Genomic DNA, 15648 nt, shown 5'->3' with positions numbered 1-15648 from the left:
CCCCCCTTTATAAAAACCCGTTTTTTTTTTTGATTTTAAAAAAAAAAAAAAAAAAAAAAAAAAAAAAGGAGCCGTCATCACCAGCAACATGACAGCGAATGTCTTCAACAACCTGTCATAACGTGGCCTTCATTTATGTTCTGTTCTGCCTGCAACCAAAAGGCCAGGCTGTCACGGCTTTCGCCCGGTCTGCTGAGTTTTGTTCCACCCAACAAAAAATGTCTGGGTGAAGTAATGCAGATCACATCATCTGGGTATTTTATTCTTAGAAAACATGACATCAGAGAGCAATCAAACACAAGGAAAAGATGCATCACACTGGTTGAAAACAGGTTCAGGTTTTTGACTCCTAATAGATTTGATAAACAGCCTGTCTTGATAAATATTTCCAAGTAAAATAAAAGTATGCAAATTTAAAACTGAACACATTATTTGACATTAATGAACCTGGAAAGTATTCACAGCATTTACTGTTTATTTTGTGCCTGTTTTATTCAAGGCAGCAAACCAGCTATTATTTTTGCATAAAAAAATTGGCATATCCTATAGATTTTTCATTTAATCTCTTAAGTTTTATAATACAATGTTTAAATTTGCAAAACAAACACTTCAATTGCTTTATAAAATAAGAAGAAAAAAAAACATTTTATTGCCTAAAATGCAATAAAATAGCATTCCTTTAGTGAACTTGAAGTGGATATAGCTAAAATAACACTGTAGGAGTTTTGTGGTAAAGAATATTTAAAGACAAAAATGTTTTTATTATAAATGCTAAATGTATATACATTTTGTACAGCTTTGGCTTAATTACTGTTCTGAATACATTGGGTTTTTTTGTTTTGTTTTTTTAGACAAACTGCCTTTTTTTAGTCTGTATACTCCAGTTAATGATTAATCAATGACTAAATTAGCTGACAATTATTTCAATAATAATGACTAATCATTTCAGCCATAGTTATGTTTAGATAATACATTTTTAATATATTCATAAAAAGTGGCATCAGACATGTTTTCACTCATTCTAGGTTCTTTTGAGATTTTTTTATGAAGAAATCCATAGTGAAAAATGTCAAGTAAAGTAACAAAACACACAAAAAGGGAAACAATTTGATGAGCTACACAAAAAGGGAAACAATTTGATGAGCTACACTGATGCTTCTGCAGCCGAACCAGATAAGAGGATTTTAACGCCTCTCCCAGATCCTTCTGGATACACCTGCTTATGCTCATTGCAGCAGTCTGAACAATCCTGGATGAAAGTGTCCAGTGAGGCACGTAGACCTGTCGGAGGCAGTTTGATGAAGGAGCAAACCTGACCACCGCTGTTAAATATTAACAGCAGCCACACGCACAGTTGAGGTCTAAACATGGCCTACGTCCAGACCCGCTCGCTTTGCATGCCCTCCAGTTAGATTCAGTCCAACATTACAGGTGAGATTAAATCTTGCTGCTGTTTTCTGTCAAAGCAAACACCCAGTCACTTCCTGCAGGACTAAATGTTTCATTGTGGGCTCCAAAAATCCGACTTCAGACATTTAACTTGTCATCATTTGTAGAACCGGCATATTTTTAAAGGTTCGATATCACTTCATGTGGATGGAGTGCAAAATAGGCATGACAAGTGTCTTAAAAAAACACAATAAATAAAGAGATAAAGTGATCAGATCCATAGAGACCGTCATTAAAAGTGACACATTGTCGTTTCTGCACATTAACCAATATGTGCAGAGACATATTGGTTAAGCAGCGCCCACCTGTGATTGTTTAAGTTAATTCAACAGAATAAGGAAACCTAGAATTATTATTTGATTTATTTAGAAGTTTAAAAGTGGACTGCGAAATACTTTGTGAATTTCTAGTAGAAAGCTCTGCATACGTTTCCACTCCAGCTATGAACTCTGTCTGTACCCTTACAGTGTATCCAAGTAGCCATCGACCCATCTGATGCGTGGTTCTGTTCCCGCTGCTTCTGATTCAGAAAACGAGATTCTCTGCCTTGTCTTAAACTGACAGGATTTTTTTAAAAACCTTCAGGAAAAAGTGACCCATTTAAATCGGAATATTCTGATCTGTGCAAACAACTGTAGGAGGTTCCCGGACTTTATTGAGCACGACAGAAAGAAACTGTGATTGATGTGATTTTGCGTCCCTAGGTCATTACTTGCAGTGCCTTGTGAGGCTATGCTCGATGAAAATTGTAACATTTGTTACGTTCCAACCACAAACCTTCACTTTACGAGAAAAAACAATAAAAAGGAGTATATAAATGTTAAGTGGGTGGAAAATGATACACATAACTTTTACTTTTTTTACAACTGCAAATCCAGAAACTGTGGAGTGAATTTGTAATCATCCCTCGTTACTCTGTCACCCCTAAATAAAATCCAGAAGTCGCCTACTTGGTAAATATAAACCCCTATATGCAATTTAATGTAATAATAAATGTAGCTGTTGTGTGAAGGTTTTAAAGCAGGGATGTCCAAAGTGTGGCCCAGGGACCATTTGAGGTCCTCGGAACGACTTTGTCCCGGTCCTCAATAATAATTCAAGTTCCTAAATTACATTTGCCAGCAAAAGTGGTTGATGTAGAGGCATGTTTGGAATAAAATGGTGAACTCTCCCTAACAGATACATAAAAATCATCTTGAATAGATGAATATATATAATGTTCAGCTGTGTTTTTCCTTTTAATTTAGTTTAATTTAATAGTAAATTAAACACAAACATGCAAAAAAGAAAAAAAAAACAGACTTGGGAAATAAAGCCTGTTCCTTTTACTGAAAACACTTTATATGCTTCTGTTTTAAAGTTTTATTAAAGAGCATTAGTGAACAAACAGCATCATGACATTATACAAACGGTCAAGGATAAAGTTGTTGAGGTCATGATCACAGCTAGGTTGTTAAAAAGAAAAAAAAAAAAACATCCTGAGGTTTTAAAAATTTTCATCCCCTTAAAAAACCAGGCCAGGCAAACAGAGCTTTTTTTTTTAAAAAAAAAAAAAAAAAAAGAGCAGCCTGGAGGCTTAAAGCAACTGGAGGAGCTGCAGAAATCAACGGAGTGAAGCTGTTGACTTTGCAACTATTAGTTGTGCACTTAACAACTCTAGCCTTTACGAAAGCAACGTCCCAGTTGCATGGTTCTCACAAGCCTTGTAGCACAAACAGCAGACATGATGAATAAAATGTTTCGGTTAAATCGGGGGCCATACTGAAACTTTTAGGTCTTCATGGAAAACACGCCTGTGTACTTTCTAGCACAGGTCCTGGAGCAACCGACAGGCGCTTCAGATTTCAACCCATCTTTATTTGCATCCGCACCGCGACGACGGCTGTACTCAAAATGACAGCAGTTTAGGGAAGAATGGTGTCAACCCTGTGATTTGCGTAAAGCAATGGCCGCATGCATACAGGTTGTGAGTGAACGCTTTTCTAAACATTCACACACCAAAAAAATGCACACAAATGAGCACACAGAGTGAGATGTAAAGCACTTATAGCATCTATATAGGCATTTATGCACACCGCACACACTCACATAAAGAGTCTGGGATAAACCACATGCATTCTGCACACACCCAAACTCCACTGCCTCACACATCTGCTAATTAACAAAATGTAAACTTTTTTCTAGCCTAAATTACATGGTTGTACTGTGAAGTTACAGGCTTTATAAGAGCTTGTTTTGACTTATACAGCAAACATAAGAGGAAGCAAGGTATGAACGGCATAAAAAGACGAATTAGAACATTTCTAACTTTTATGACTATTGGTCAGATTTATTGAGCTTCTTTTTTTAAAGAGCTAGAGGAAAATCCTGAGAATACAAGAAACAGACAAGTTTGAAGGCAAACGAAGGTCTACACCAAACTTTTAATTTAAGTCAAAGCGCATGCAAGCTCAGAACAGAAAGGCGGACTGGATTTAGATCAATCATAAAGAAATAATGGACTTTGACATTTTCCCAAACTGATGTAACCGTCAAACAGCTACCGTCATGTTTTGTGTATAAAAAAACCAAACAAGACATTGTAAGCTTAGCAGCTGCCAACCCTCCTCCAGTAGGTGCCAACCCTAAAAAGATGAAACGATGCCTGTTTTATCTCACATTTAAATATTAACAACATGTAATGAAAAGGTCTTTAAATAATGAAGCAGAGTGATGACACCCTTGGTAAACTCTTTAGCACCGCATGACTGCTGTCATTTGGCTTCCAGTGTCTCTGGTGTTTTGTTTAAGTAGTTTGTTTTTCTCCTGACAGCAGGACAATCGATTAATTAATTATAGATGTATTATTCAGACCATTTGGCTAGATTCAGTATACTACATTTTTTAAATTATAAACAGCTTACATGGATGCATGGATGGATGGAAACATAATAAGGTATCAAACAGAAATCTGAAACGGAAGATTTGCAATGGTGAACTTACTGCGAATCTGTCTCTTGATCTCCTTTGTGGGATCCAACCAACACTGGGGGGTCACAGAAGGAGAAACACACAGCAAGGAGAGAGTCAAAATCCTGAATCAATGCAGCCTTTCATGTTTTAGCCTAAAACCCAGGCAGTGCACACCTTCTCATCATGGTTGTCCTTGTACGTCAGGCCAAAGTAGTCCTTCTCCAACAGATTTAGGTGCTCACACACCTTGAAGAACAAGTACTGCCCCTTGGCTCGTTTCTGCTGAGACAAAATGAAAGAAAGGTCATCACAAAGAACCATTTCTAACATCATTTGAAAACTTGAAATTAAAATTTTAGGAGTAAATCTGTTAGATTACTCTCTGCTCTTTATTACAGTGTCTTCATTTGTCTCGCATTCCTTCATCGGCCTGATAGCGGCTTTAGCCCTGAAATCCTCCACACTCAGCTATGACAATGACATTTAACAACCATCTGTGAATGCATGCCCAAGTGTGCGCACCCAAACACACAGCGGCCCCCTTCAGACAGTCAGAAGGTCAAAGGAAGGAGGGTGGAAAAGAAGGGGCAGGCGATCACAAAGAACAAAGTAATTATATGAGGTCAAATTCTTCTGCTTTTGAGTTATTTACTGGAGCCTCACTCTAACGCTGGCGGTCAGACAGAGAAGAGGGCATTGCTCACAGACAGGCTAGGGAGCGTGGTGGAAGTGGAAGGACGCAGATGAAAGAAATCATTTTTCCTTTTGTCCTGGGACAACTGGAAACATCTGCGGTATTTGAATGCAACATTTTTAGAGTGTCGTTTTGTCTCGCCACAAAGCGCTACCGCTACATGGTTGAGTTAGACCATGTGACACCAAGACCCTCCCCTCTGAAACATCGAATACAGCATTAATGCAGGTTTCACCAATTCAAATATAAGACTTTTTAAAACTATTATGAATAAAAGACCTATAACACAACAAAAATATACAAAAAAAAAAAAAAACTACAAGGGACCAAAACAGTAAAATTTCTGGGGTCTTTTGGTGACTCTTGGCAGCAGATTTGTGTATCTAACAGAATGTCATTAGCAGTTAGCATATGCTAGCTAAAAAGCAAACTAGCTAGCTAGCCAGCTACCAAGCAAGTGTTAGCAGCTCGTTACCGGTAGCTTTAACCGGCTTAAGTCATGGCAAATAATGAGTGAAGATGTCTGCTTGATAGAAAAGTCCAGTGAGAAATTTTTTTTACATAGGATTTATAAGATTAAATAGATAAAATTAAAGAGACAAAATTTAAGACCTGTGATTAGCGTATTTAAGGTCAACTCACATATTCTTTAATGAATTTAAGACATTTTCAAAACTTACTTTTCCATAAATGAGACAACTTTTTTAAAGACTTTTTAAGGACGGTGGACACCTTGTATACTTATTGTAAGTCCTGAATATTTTAATTCTTGAAACAAAGCAAGTGATCAGAACATATAAATCTGTCGTATTGCCCGTGTTGGAAGTCTGCTAGCAGAACAGAAAATTTAATCTCTGGAATGCATTGTGCATCTTTCCAGGCCGCCATCCTAACTATGCCAGCATGTGGAGTGAGGGATGGATGGATGGATATGTGTGAGAGTGTGTGTGTTTCACTACAGGACAATAGGAGTTAGTTGCAGTATCAGCGTTATCTGTTGTGCCACAAAGCAGCCACTGTTCAAACAACCGTAGACTCTCACAGGCGAGTCAGTTAGGCGTTGGCACACTGTAGATCAGGGAACCGGTTTGGCATCGTCCATTCCCGAGTGCAGGATTGTGAACCCTAACGTTAAAATTGTCAGAATCCGGTGCATGTTCTGCTTACGAACACTCGATGCAGAAATGCAGACATGGAGGACCAAAGTGGATCTGCACAATGGCTATTTTGGGATGCTTCCCACTGGATGGGGGCAAGTGTGGGAATTTGAGGGGTTGTAGGGCTAAAAATGTCCACACTGTGTGGGAAATATTTTCAAGCAAACTGCAGTGATTAAAAAATTGGGACAAAAAAAGGCAGTAAAAGGGATGGTTTGGCTTTTTTATGGGAGAACAGAAAACTTAATGTGCCAGCCTCACCACACCACTGATGATGTTCTCTCTGGTTGTTCTGCAGTTCGGTTCATGCTCTGCTTTGTCTATTTTAACTAAACAATTGCTCCTGTGTATATTTACGCTTATTCAGATGTACCGTTATTGTATTTAAGTAAACAAATGTCTTAAGCTAAAGTGAAGAGGTTTACAATCTGCTAATATAGTATTGGTGCACAGTTCATCTAAGCACACATTCTTCCACATGCTTGTAGCAAATTAAATTTATTTTGGCTTTCTTTACATTGGGCATGAAAACTTTTCAAAGCAATATAAGTTGCTGTGTCTGTCTGTAGGAGAATGGGGGGATATAAGGCACGTGTCCATTGGGGAGCAACAGATGGAGAAAAGTAATCTGGTGGAACCCCCTAATCTGCTCAATGTGTGTGTGAGTGCGTTTTATTCCCCGGACGAGCCCCCATCAGCTTGGTCCGCTTTGCAATGTGAGCAGGTGGTGCTTCCGCCATGGCTATGCTTTGAGTCAGAAAGTTAAATACCCCAGAGCTTTTTTCCCCCCCAACAAAGACACACACCAGATCTGATCCTATTAGTGATTACATCACTGGCATAAAGAAACTCACGTGCTTTGGACTAAACAAGCCTACTTTTATTTACAGACGAATTTCAGTGACATCTTACCTCCACCTCACAGGTGAAGTCAGTCCCATCCAGGAGGGTGACGTGACACACCACCACCTTCATCTTATTCTTCCTCACCAGGCGAAGAGGAGACTGGAAAATCGAAGTCTGGCTTTCTCCTCCGTCTGTTTCAGCCTCCACGTGTCCTTCTGGCTCCTTCTTCTTCTCCTCCTCTGCTCCTTCTCCGACTGCAGTGTCTTTGGTCTTCTCCGGACTTTTTGCAGTGGCGTCTTCCACCTTCTCTTCCTTTGCCGGCTGCAAGAAAAAAGCGAGGCAAAATTCAGTTGTTATTGATGCTCTGATTTCTTTATTATCTTATTCAAACCCCAAATGCTTGCTTGAACTCAGTGGGAAGTTCCCAGTTGGCTCCATTTAATGCTCCTTGTGTGATTTTCTCTCCAATTTGATGTTTAAAGGAAAGCAGGCGTTTCTTTTGGCCTGGTGACTGAAATGTTGATGTAAGTGGGTGGGTCCACTTAGCATAATGTGACCAGCGGATGGAAGAACACATGTAAGAAAGCTGGAGAACATTTTCAAGTCTTTCCTTCATTCTTTCCGGGTAAAGAAACAAATCTAAAGAGAATACTGATGCACATACATCTTTATCAGCTTGACGTCGTCTTTTTTTTTTTTTTTTTTAAGAGGTAATCTCCTTAAAATGTTCCTCCCTTTACTGTGAAGTGGAAAATCTTGGTTTTCAAAGTTTTTCTTGCCAATTAAAATTTGAAAAATGTAGTGTGCATTCCTTTACTGTGATACTCCTAAATCCAGTCAAGTGCTGTTCATACAGAGTTAGAAGTTCAATTCAGTTGTATTTATTTAGCGTCAATTCACAACAAATGTCATCTCAAGGAATTTTACAAAAAAAAAAATATATATATATTTAAATTAACTCACACATACTTTCCAATTGATCCTAATTATCAAACAATAGAGTAAGCTCAATTAATTATTAAAAAGTTGTTTGAAAGCCACGGCTATATTTCTGACTAGTACTCTCTAAACTTTTACATTTTAATTTGTAAAAGATTTTTAAAATGATGCAGAATATTTCTTTGGTAACACTTTATTTGAAGGGGGGTGAATAAGACTGTCATGACACTGTCATAAACATGACATAACACCTGTCATGAACATGAATAAGCCTTCATGAATATTTATGACTGTTGTCATAAAGCGTCATTCGGTAAATTATGACACTTTTAATACAAAGTTGACATTATTCCAAATGTCTTTGTTATGACAACTTGACATTAACCAATAAATCATTACTGTTTAAACTTCACCTTTAATAACATAAAGTTACCTGATTTTTAAAGTGCAATCAGTAATACTTTTATAACAAATTTATATCAATAATGATTTATTGATTTACTTATGATTTATTTATTCATGACAGCCTTATTCACCCCCCTTCAAATAAAATGTTACCATTTCATAGTCAACCACTACTTTATGTTGTTTTGTCACATAAAAACTCCTTAAGATACATTGAAGTTTGCAGTTTCAACATGACAAAAAGTGAAAATAAACACACTGCAAATCATCTCTATGGCTCCAGTTGTAATTTTTTCCAAACATTTTAGACTAAATTCACACAACATCTGAAAGTACAGCTCCCATTTTCCCATTTTTGCCATGATGCTGATGATACACATAGCAGAGCCCCTTACCTCAGTGTCTGCACTGGCGTTGGAGTCAGATTCAGGCTGCGTTGCTTCCTTGACTTCCTCCGACTTCACTTCCTCTTTCTCTTCCACTTCCTCGGCGTGGCCGTTCACCTCCGGGGCAGGCTCCTCCTCTCCCTCTACCCCCTTGCTGACGGGTTCCTCTGTTGCTGGGACCTCCTTTGTTGGAGATGTCTAAATGGGCAGAATTTCATTTTTTTTATTAAATCCCAGTTTTAGACCTTAGATAACATCCCTGGCTTTTAAGATCCAGTAAACAGACACTGATAGTGAAACTGAAATCTTGCTTTTCACGCAGTCTCAACAGCATAGTAACATCAGTGTGACTTTACCTGAGATTTCTGTTTCTTAAACCATGTTGGCAGGTATCGAGTTATCCCTTTGCCTTCTTTGCCCTCTTTTTCCTTCTCCTTCCCCTTCTCCTTCTCCCCTCCCTCAACGTTTGCTACTTCCTGGCTCTCTGGCTTGGCCGTCTCCGATTGGTCCGGCTGAGCAGCTGACTCCTCTGCTTTCTCCTTCACCTCTGTCTCAGAGCCCGCTTCTGTTGTCATGGTGATGGGTCAATCTGTAGTAAATTAAAAGGAAAGAAAAGAAAAAGGAGGTGAGTGATGAAGCATGATGTGATGAAATGCCTTTTGGGTTTTACGACTCCTACAAAAGCATGGAGGTATGTTGTACGTTAAACCCACTGCAAATATTTGCCTAACACAAATAACAGCTGGCAGCAGGTGAACTCATTAGTTTATGATATCACATTTCCACAGAGACTTTCATCTGGGTCACTAGCTGGTAACAAGCACATCTTTGTAAACCCAGAGAAAGGGAAGCGAGTTCCTCAATTGTTAAAATATGAGTCACAACGGTTTTGTCCTGCAGCTGCGGTCAGCATACACAAACTCTTCAACCCAAATTTCCTTGGCAGCGCTGTCCACACACACAACCTTTCACAGCAACAGATACTTTTCAAGCAGCTTGACGCTAATTTGTTGATAGCACTGTGAGACGACGACATCGCTTCTCTAGGGGAAGTAAAGGTCAGGGATGTGAGATGAACAAGTTTGAAAGTAAAGACGTGGTATTTAAATCATACTTAAGATGCCATTCCTCTTGAGTCATCTTTATTTTTCCTTATTAACATCTTAAACGGTCCTTGACTTTCATTACTCTGGTCTGCCATGTTCGATAAAAGCGGACACACAAACATCCACAGTGCAGCAGCGGTGCAAAGGGAGGGGGTCGGAGTAAAAATAGAACAGGTCTTCTTACGCATGATTGGCTAATGAGGTAGAGCTGGGAGGAGGAGAGATGGATGGGGAAAGGTGTGTGTGTGAGTGTGTGTGTGGGAGAAGCAATAAACCAGTTGAGTAGAGAACAAAAACGAGGAGATAAACACTTCTTAAGAGGTAAACCCAGTCCAATAAAACATCACATACAAGAACCGCGGCTGAGTTTTCTCAGACTCAAAACCGATTCTTGAGCGTTTCTCATAGAGGTTCAATGATAAGTCGAGGAAAAAATAAGGGAATCAAAACAATTTGCTAAAAATAAGAAGTTGCTTGTAGATCCAGGAATGAAAAAGTAAAACTGAGCTGCACATACGCAAGCTTTGATTCCGTTTCAGAAAATGTGTCTCATCAGAGTCGAGGTTTTACTGCAGAGTCGAGGCGAAGCTTTCCTGTCGGCATCAGAGAAGCAATGAAGAAATACTATATCAGGTGTGCTGTAAGCGAGCAGCGCCTGAAGACCGTCTGCAGAGCAAAGTAAACCTCCAGTCTTCAGACTCAAGGGGTTTGTCTCCAACAGGTTCTTCTGCCAGGATTGCCCTGAATTGAGCTATTTTGTTTACAGGGATTTCATGATCCATTTTATTTCTGACTCTCTGTGAATGTTTATGACTGCTGTCATTTGGTAAATACTGACACTTTTAATGCAAAGTTGTACTAAAAGTTGCAATAAAAGTGTCACCTTTGCACTAAAAGTGTCATTATTTACCGGATGACACTTCATGACAGCAGTCATAGGTATTCATGTTTACCCCTTCTTGTTCATTACAGGTGTTATGTCATGTTTATGACATCATTATGCCAGTCTTATGCACACCCCTTCAACTAAAGTCCTTGTTGCACTGGATTTTATTTCTAGTCGTCAGAGTAAAGAGGGTTAAACAGAAATGGTTGCTATGTGCAGTCCTGTCACAACAACACATTTTGCTGGATGATAAATTGCTCCAGAAGTTATTGCAATGAATGATAATGTTGTTTTTAGACCATTTTCAAGTAATACATTGGTAATGGCATAATAATGCAAGTTTCCCCATTTCATAAACCAATAAACTTTAATTTCTGACCGAAAAAAAAACAAAAAACACAAACACACAAAAGAAACAACAAATAAAAGGAATTATTAAGTCTCTATAAGCAAAATTTCCACCAGACTGAAGTTTTTGTCATCCAGTCTTTAGAAAGACTGAGAAAAACGATCACACAAATAAAATCATCCAGCTCGTTTTAATTTATCATGCGGTTAACTGATTTATTGCGTCAGGCTTTTACCACGTGCCATTTTCCTCCCTCTAATTATGTAATACTTTGTACAGAGCTATAGAGTAGTGATTATAATATGATCAAATATGAAATGGTTTAAGGGCGACGAAAACTTTTGCAAAGCACTGGATGCCCAATTTGAGTAGCGACAAAACTACTTCAATTCTGGTTTGTAAGAACAATCCTCTATTAAAGACACCCTGCAGATCCTTCTCAGAAACAGTGCTTCTCTTTAAGAGTGGGTTCATTCGGAGATGGCACCTAAGTGGAGCTTCGTCACGGCGACTTAGGCCTGCTTCAAACTCGCCCTCTGTCTCTGCAGCTATTAACACCGGGAACCTTGTTCTGCTGCTCCCATAACTTCAACTCTCTCGTTTCCCCCCCGCTTTCTCTTCTTTGCTCTCTTTTCTTCTCAGCTCAGGAAGCCTCTTTCTCTCTTCCAAGGCCCCATTTTGGCCTAATTTACATTATCTCCTACACTCTTCTTCTCTCTCTCTCTCTCCCTTCACAAACAAGCCAGAGAAGACAGTAAAACCAAGTTTTTCTGATGGGAGTCAAGAGTTTCTGAGCTACAACTGTAACAGATGGCTGATACAAAGAGGTCAGGCACAGGTGAGAAACATTGAATCGTACAGCTGACGCCTGAGCGAGCCGACATCCTGCGCGTTTCTTGCTTCATTAAAGACGACTCCAAATTCGTCTGCAGGCGCAGACTGGCGGTGTTGTGGTGCATTTTCTTCAAATATTTTATGCTCATTTAATCCAGTGGAATCGTGTAAGTCGGGTTTGTGATTCAACATTCCTGAGCTTTCTCTGCATTTACCTTAGCCTCTCACTTTGCATATCTCAACCGATTTAATCATTATCCAGAGGTGTGCAGAATCGCTGGCTAATTGCCGTTTTACTCCGCTTTGTGCATTTGACATGATTCGCCTTTATTTGCTTTACAAAATTGCCACAGATGAAACTGTTGTGAGAAGCTGATTACCCTGCTGGGAACGTTTCCCACCTCTCCTGTTAGTTCGTGCAAATGAGCGGATGAATGGTTACGTGAGCTGATGAGCTTACAGCCTTACCTACCGTCGCTTGTGTTTCTCTCTTACTTCCCTTTCGCTCCTTCTCACCTACGGTTGCCTTCTGAAATCCTGTTCAGCTCTTTCTGCCTTTCCTTTCTGTCTCTTTCTCTCCCCTCCTGCTCAGGGAACGCCTGTCCTACTAACTGTCCTCCATCCTCTCCTCCGTCCCTCAGAGCTCCTCTTCCTCCATCCCCTCTCCCCCGCCTCCCAGGACCCTCGCTCAGAGAAACGAGGGCAGAAAACGGGAGAGAAATTCAGAGGGCTGGAAAGGGGGGGAGGGCGGAGTTACAGAAGACCCTTGAGAGAGACACAGAAAGTGTGCCTACTGCGCCAGATTACTAATGGACGACGATCGTCATAGGGATTAAGACTTCCTCGGCTCGGTTTTCATACCACATCAAGCAGGAAAAGCTTCCCTAAAACCCCATTTCAAAATTACCATACCCCCCCCCCCCCCCCACACTGTTTTTTCATTGTACTTGTTTGGAGTATTTATGAGCATCCTGAACGCAGAGCTCTTACATACGAAGTTATCACTGCATCATTTTTTTTTAGAGTGCAGACAGTTGAAACTGCATATTTCTTTGCATGGAAAAAGAGGGTCATGAAGAGTACCACTAACCCCAGAGAGAGGGAGAGAGAGCACCACCCATTTGTTCAGATATGACTCCGTTCCGCCTCAAACATCGAAGCCAAATAGACAGAAATTCAAATGGAAAACACTGTCACAAAGGGGGGGGAAAAAGGACAGTAATAATCTGGGTTTTAATGCCTCCCTTCCCCCTTTTTCCTTTCTTTTATATGTTGTAATGAAGATAGCAGGGCTGTCTAGGTGATACAAAAGCACATGCGTACCCACCCACCCTATTCTACGGGGCGTAGCAGGGCAAGAGTGGAGGAACAGGTTTCTATGGTGAAGGCATTCATGGGCTACGACAATAAATCCCCATGGAGATGAGAGATTACAACGGCAAAAATAAATATCTGTGGATGGGGGGGGGGACTGGTGACAATAGGAGAGTGTTACCGTGTCGAAGCCTTTTCAGAGCACATCAGGGTTACATGCGACGTTCATTGTGCAGCTATCAGAACCGGAACGGATACTTCTGACTCTCTGCGTTCAACCCGCCGTAAAGAGAGCAGGGCTCCGTTTAACACCGGCTGCTTCATCCATGACTGTCCTTAAAAAGTCATTCAGCGACTACGATGACGGTGATTTATGCTTTATGATATTTGCTACTAATTTTTGCTGCTTGGTGATACAGAGCACTTTTTGCAAAATAAAACGAGTAGCCAGAGATGGTTTCTTCCCCCAGGCTGTCTCTCTGATGAACACTTTCCAGGAAAAAAGTCCAAATCAGACCTATACCATGCACTAACTCATATCTACGCTAAGTATTTTAGTAACTGATTAATCACTAACAGATACTGACTCAAAATAAGGCCATTTAAGATAAAAACACCCTTATCTGTAAGTATGTCTAGTCAAGTCTAGTTCTTATTTGCTAAAGGAATGCTATGTTACTGCATTTTGGGCAACTAAATGTTTATTTTCTTATTTAAATAGAAAATTGAATTGTTTTTTTTTTTTAAATTTACATCTTTTAATGTCATTCTAATATCGTGCATAGCTAAATTAAAAATCTGCAGAATGTTCTCATGTTTCGTTTAATAGAATAACCAAGAGTGTAATAAATTACTAAACTAATCATTAGTAGCGGCCCTAATTTATACATATTTACAAAAAGCCATTGTGTGTGCACACAAACTTTAATAAATAAAGTTGATTCTGACTATTACCTGCAACAAAACGTAGCAGGCTCTTTTACTGCACACACACAATGATGCTTGAAACCTCAATGAGGAAAACGGGACGATCTCTGATCAGTGGGCTCCAGTGATTCACATAAGAGTTGCTGTAAAATAATTTCATTAAGGTCAACAACTAGAGATCAGAAACGGTTATCTTTGTACTGCTGTGCATGTTCTCCCTGTGCGTGCTTGGGTTCTCACTGGGTACTCCGTCTTCCTCCCACAGTCCAAAAACCTCAAAACATGTCTTAGGAAATGAGGGTTTCATTTCCACATTTCTGACTCTGTTCTTATTGCAAATATCAACTTTTCAAAACAGCCAAATTTGTAGAGGTGCACCAAAAAAAAAAAAAAAAAAATGCTTGTTGCATTACTTATTTTTATCTTGTCCAATTGTCAATAGACACGCAAGTCTGTAATATAAGACTCTAAGACAGTGACAAATTGCTCAACTTACAATAAAAGATGGAGAAGGATGGGCTGTTAAACTGAACATTAAATAAATCAATAGCATGATTTTTCCATCAAAGCGCACACTGATAACCCGAACTATGGAGCGCAATAAATGAAACCCAATCCATCAGTGCAGTACATGTACATTAGCTCTGTATTAGCCTTCACCTCTGCAAGGTTTTCACAAATTACAAAGAATTGTAAAAGGATGCGCCTCCATCCGGCCAAATGTAATGAAATAAGGATGAACTCCAGCATATAGCTGGACGTCGAGGCAACAAGTTGAAGCTTTCCAAAAAGAATTGCATCACGGGCCAGCAGCTGACAGCTACACAGGCACAGTTTTGAAATAAGCACACACAAACACGGTGCAGAACCCTAATCTGTGCTGTTCTCTTGTATGATCCCTCCATCTGTCACGCAGCGGCACAAAAAAAAAAAATGCACAAACAGAAGCAGATGCATTTCAACACACTTAAACATATTTAATACCATATTTTCAGAATTAGAGAGGAGAGGGGGGAGAATACCAGTCGAGTGATGAGTTTTTGACCTAAACTTCCGACACACACATTCTCCCAAACACACACGCCCACACAATAAAAAGATACTTAGGAACGCCGGTGGTGTGAAAATTCGGGACATGCCTGTCTCTTTACACAGTACTCTGACCCTCAAACGGAGGATTACACAAGGGATAATCCCTGTGTATGTTCGTGTGTCTGTCTGTCAGCCTGTCCATACTGGCATCCTTTCTACCGCCTCACTGCCTCTGCTTTCCATCTACGCTCGGGTCTAACTTTTCACTGAAATAAAACGACACGGAGTCCTCCTCCAGCTTTCTAATGAAAGTTCATCTCAAGCATGATTCTTAGAGGATGTTTAATATGTAATTACTCTGGTTGCTATACC

General features: G+C 39.7%; 1 protein-coding gene across 15 annotated transcripts in view; it reads right to left on the bottom strand.

The window, feature by feature from the left end:
- The window catches only part of LOC106936101 (protein 4.1-like), a 54584-nt gene that overhangs the window by 26372 nt on the left and 12564 nt on the right, over positions 1-15648 (bottom strand). For 12 of the 15 annotated variants that reach the window (XM_015016905.1, XM_015016915.1, XM_015016902.1 and 9 more), the window contains exons 2-6: positions 9185-9417; positions 8838-9026; positions 7165-7419; positions 4576-4683; positions 4432-4474 (exon numbers count right to left, since the gene is read on the bottom strand). In XM_015016905.1, coding sequence (XP_014872391.1) covers positions 4432-4474; positions 4576-4683; positions 7165-7419; positions 8838-9026; positions 9185-9403 — 814 coding nt within the window. In that variant the 5' untranslated portion in view covers positions 9404-9417. Of the gene's footprint in view, positions 1-4431; positions 4475-4575; positions 4684-7164; positions 7420-8837; positions 9027-9184; positions 9418-12471; positions 12674-15648 lie in introns of those variants that run through there. The other 3 variants (XM_015016904.1, XM_015016903.1, XM_015016906.1) reach the window with 3 other exon arrangements.

This window comes from Poecilia latipinna, unplaced genomic scaffold (genome assembly GCF_001443285.1).
Source record: "Poecilia latipinna isolate Pla-1442-1.1 unplaced genomic scaffold, P_latipinna-1.0 Scaffold2078, whole genome shotgun sequence".
In the NCBI taxonomy this organism is placed as follows: Eukaryota; Metazoa; Chordata; class Actinopteri; order Cyprinodontiformes; family Poeciliidae; genus Poecilia; species Poecilia latipinna.
This window is presented reverse-complemented; position numbering and strand designations above follow the sequence as displayed.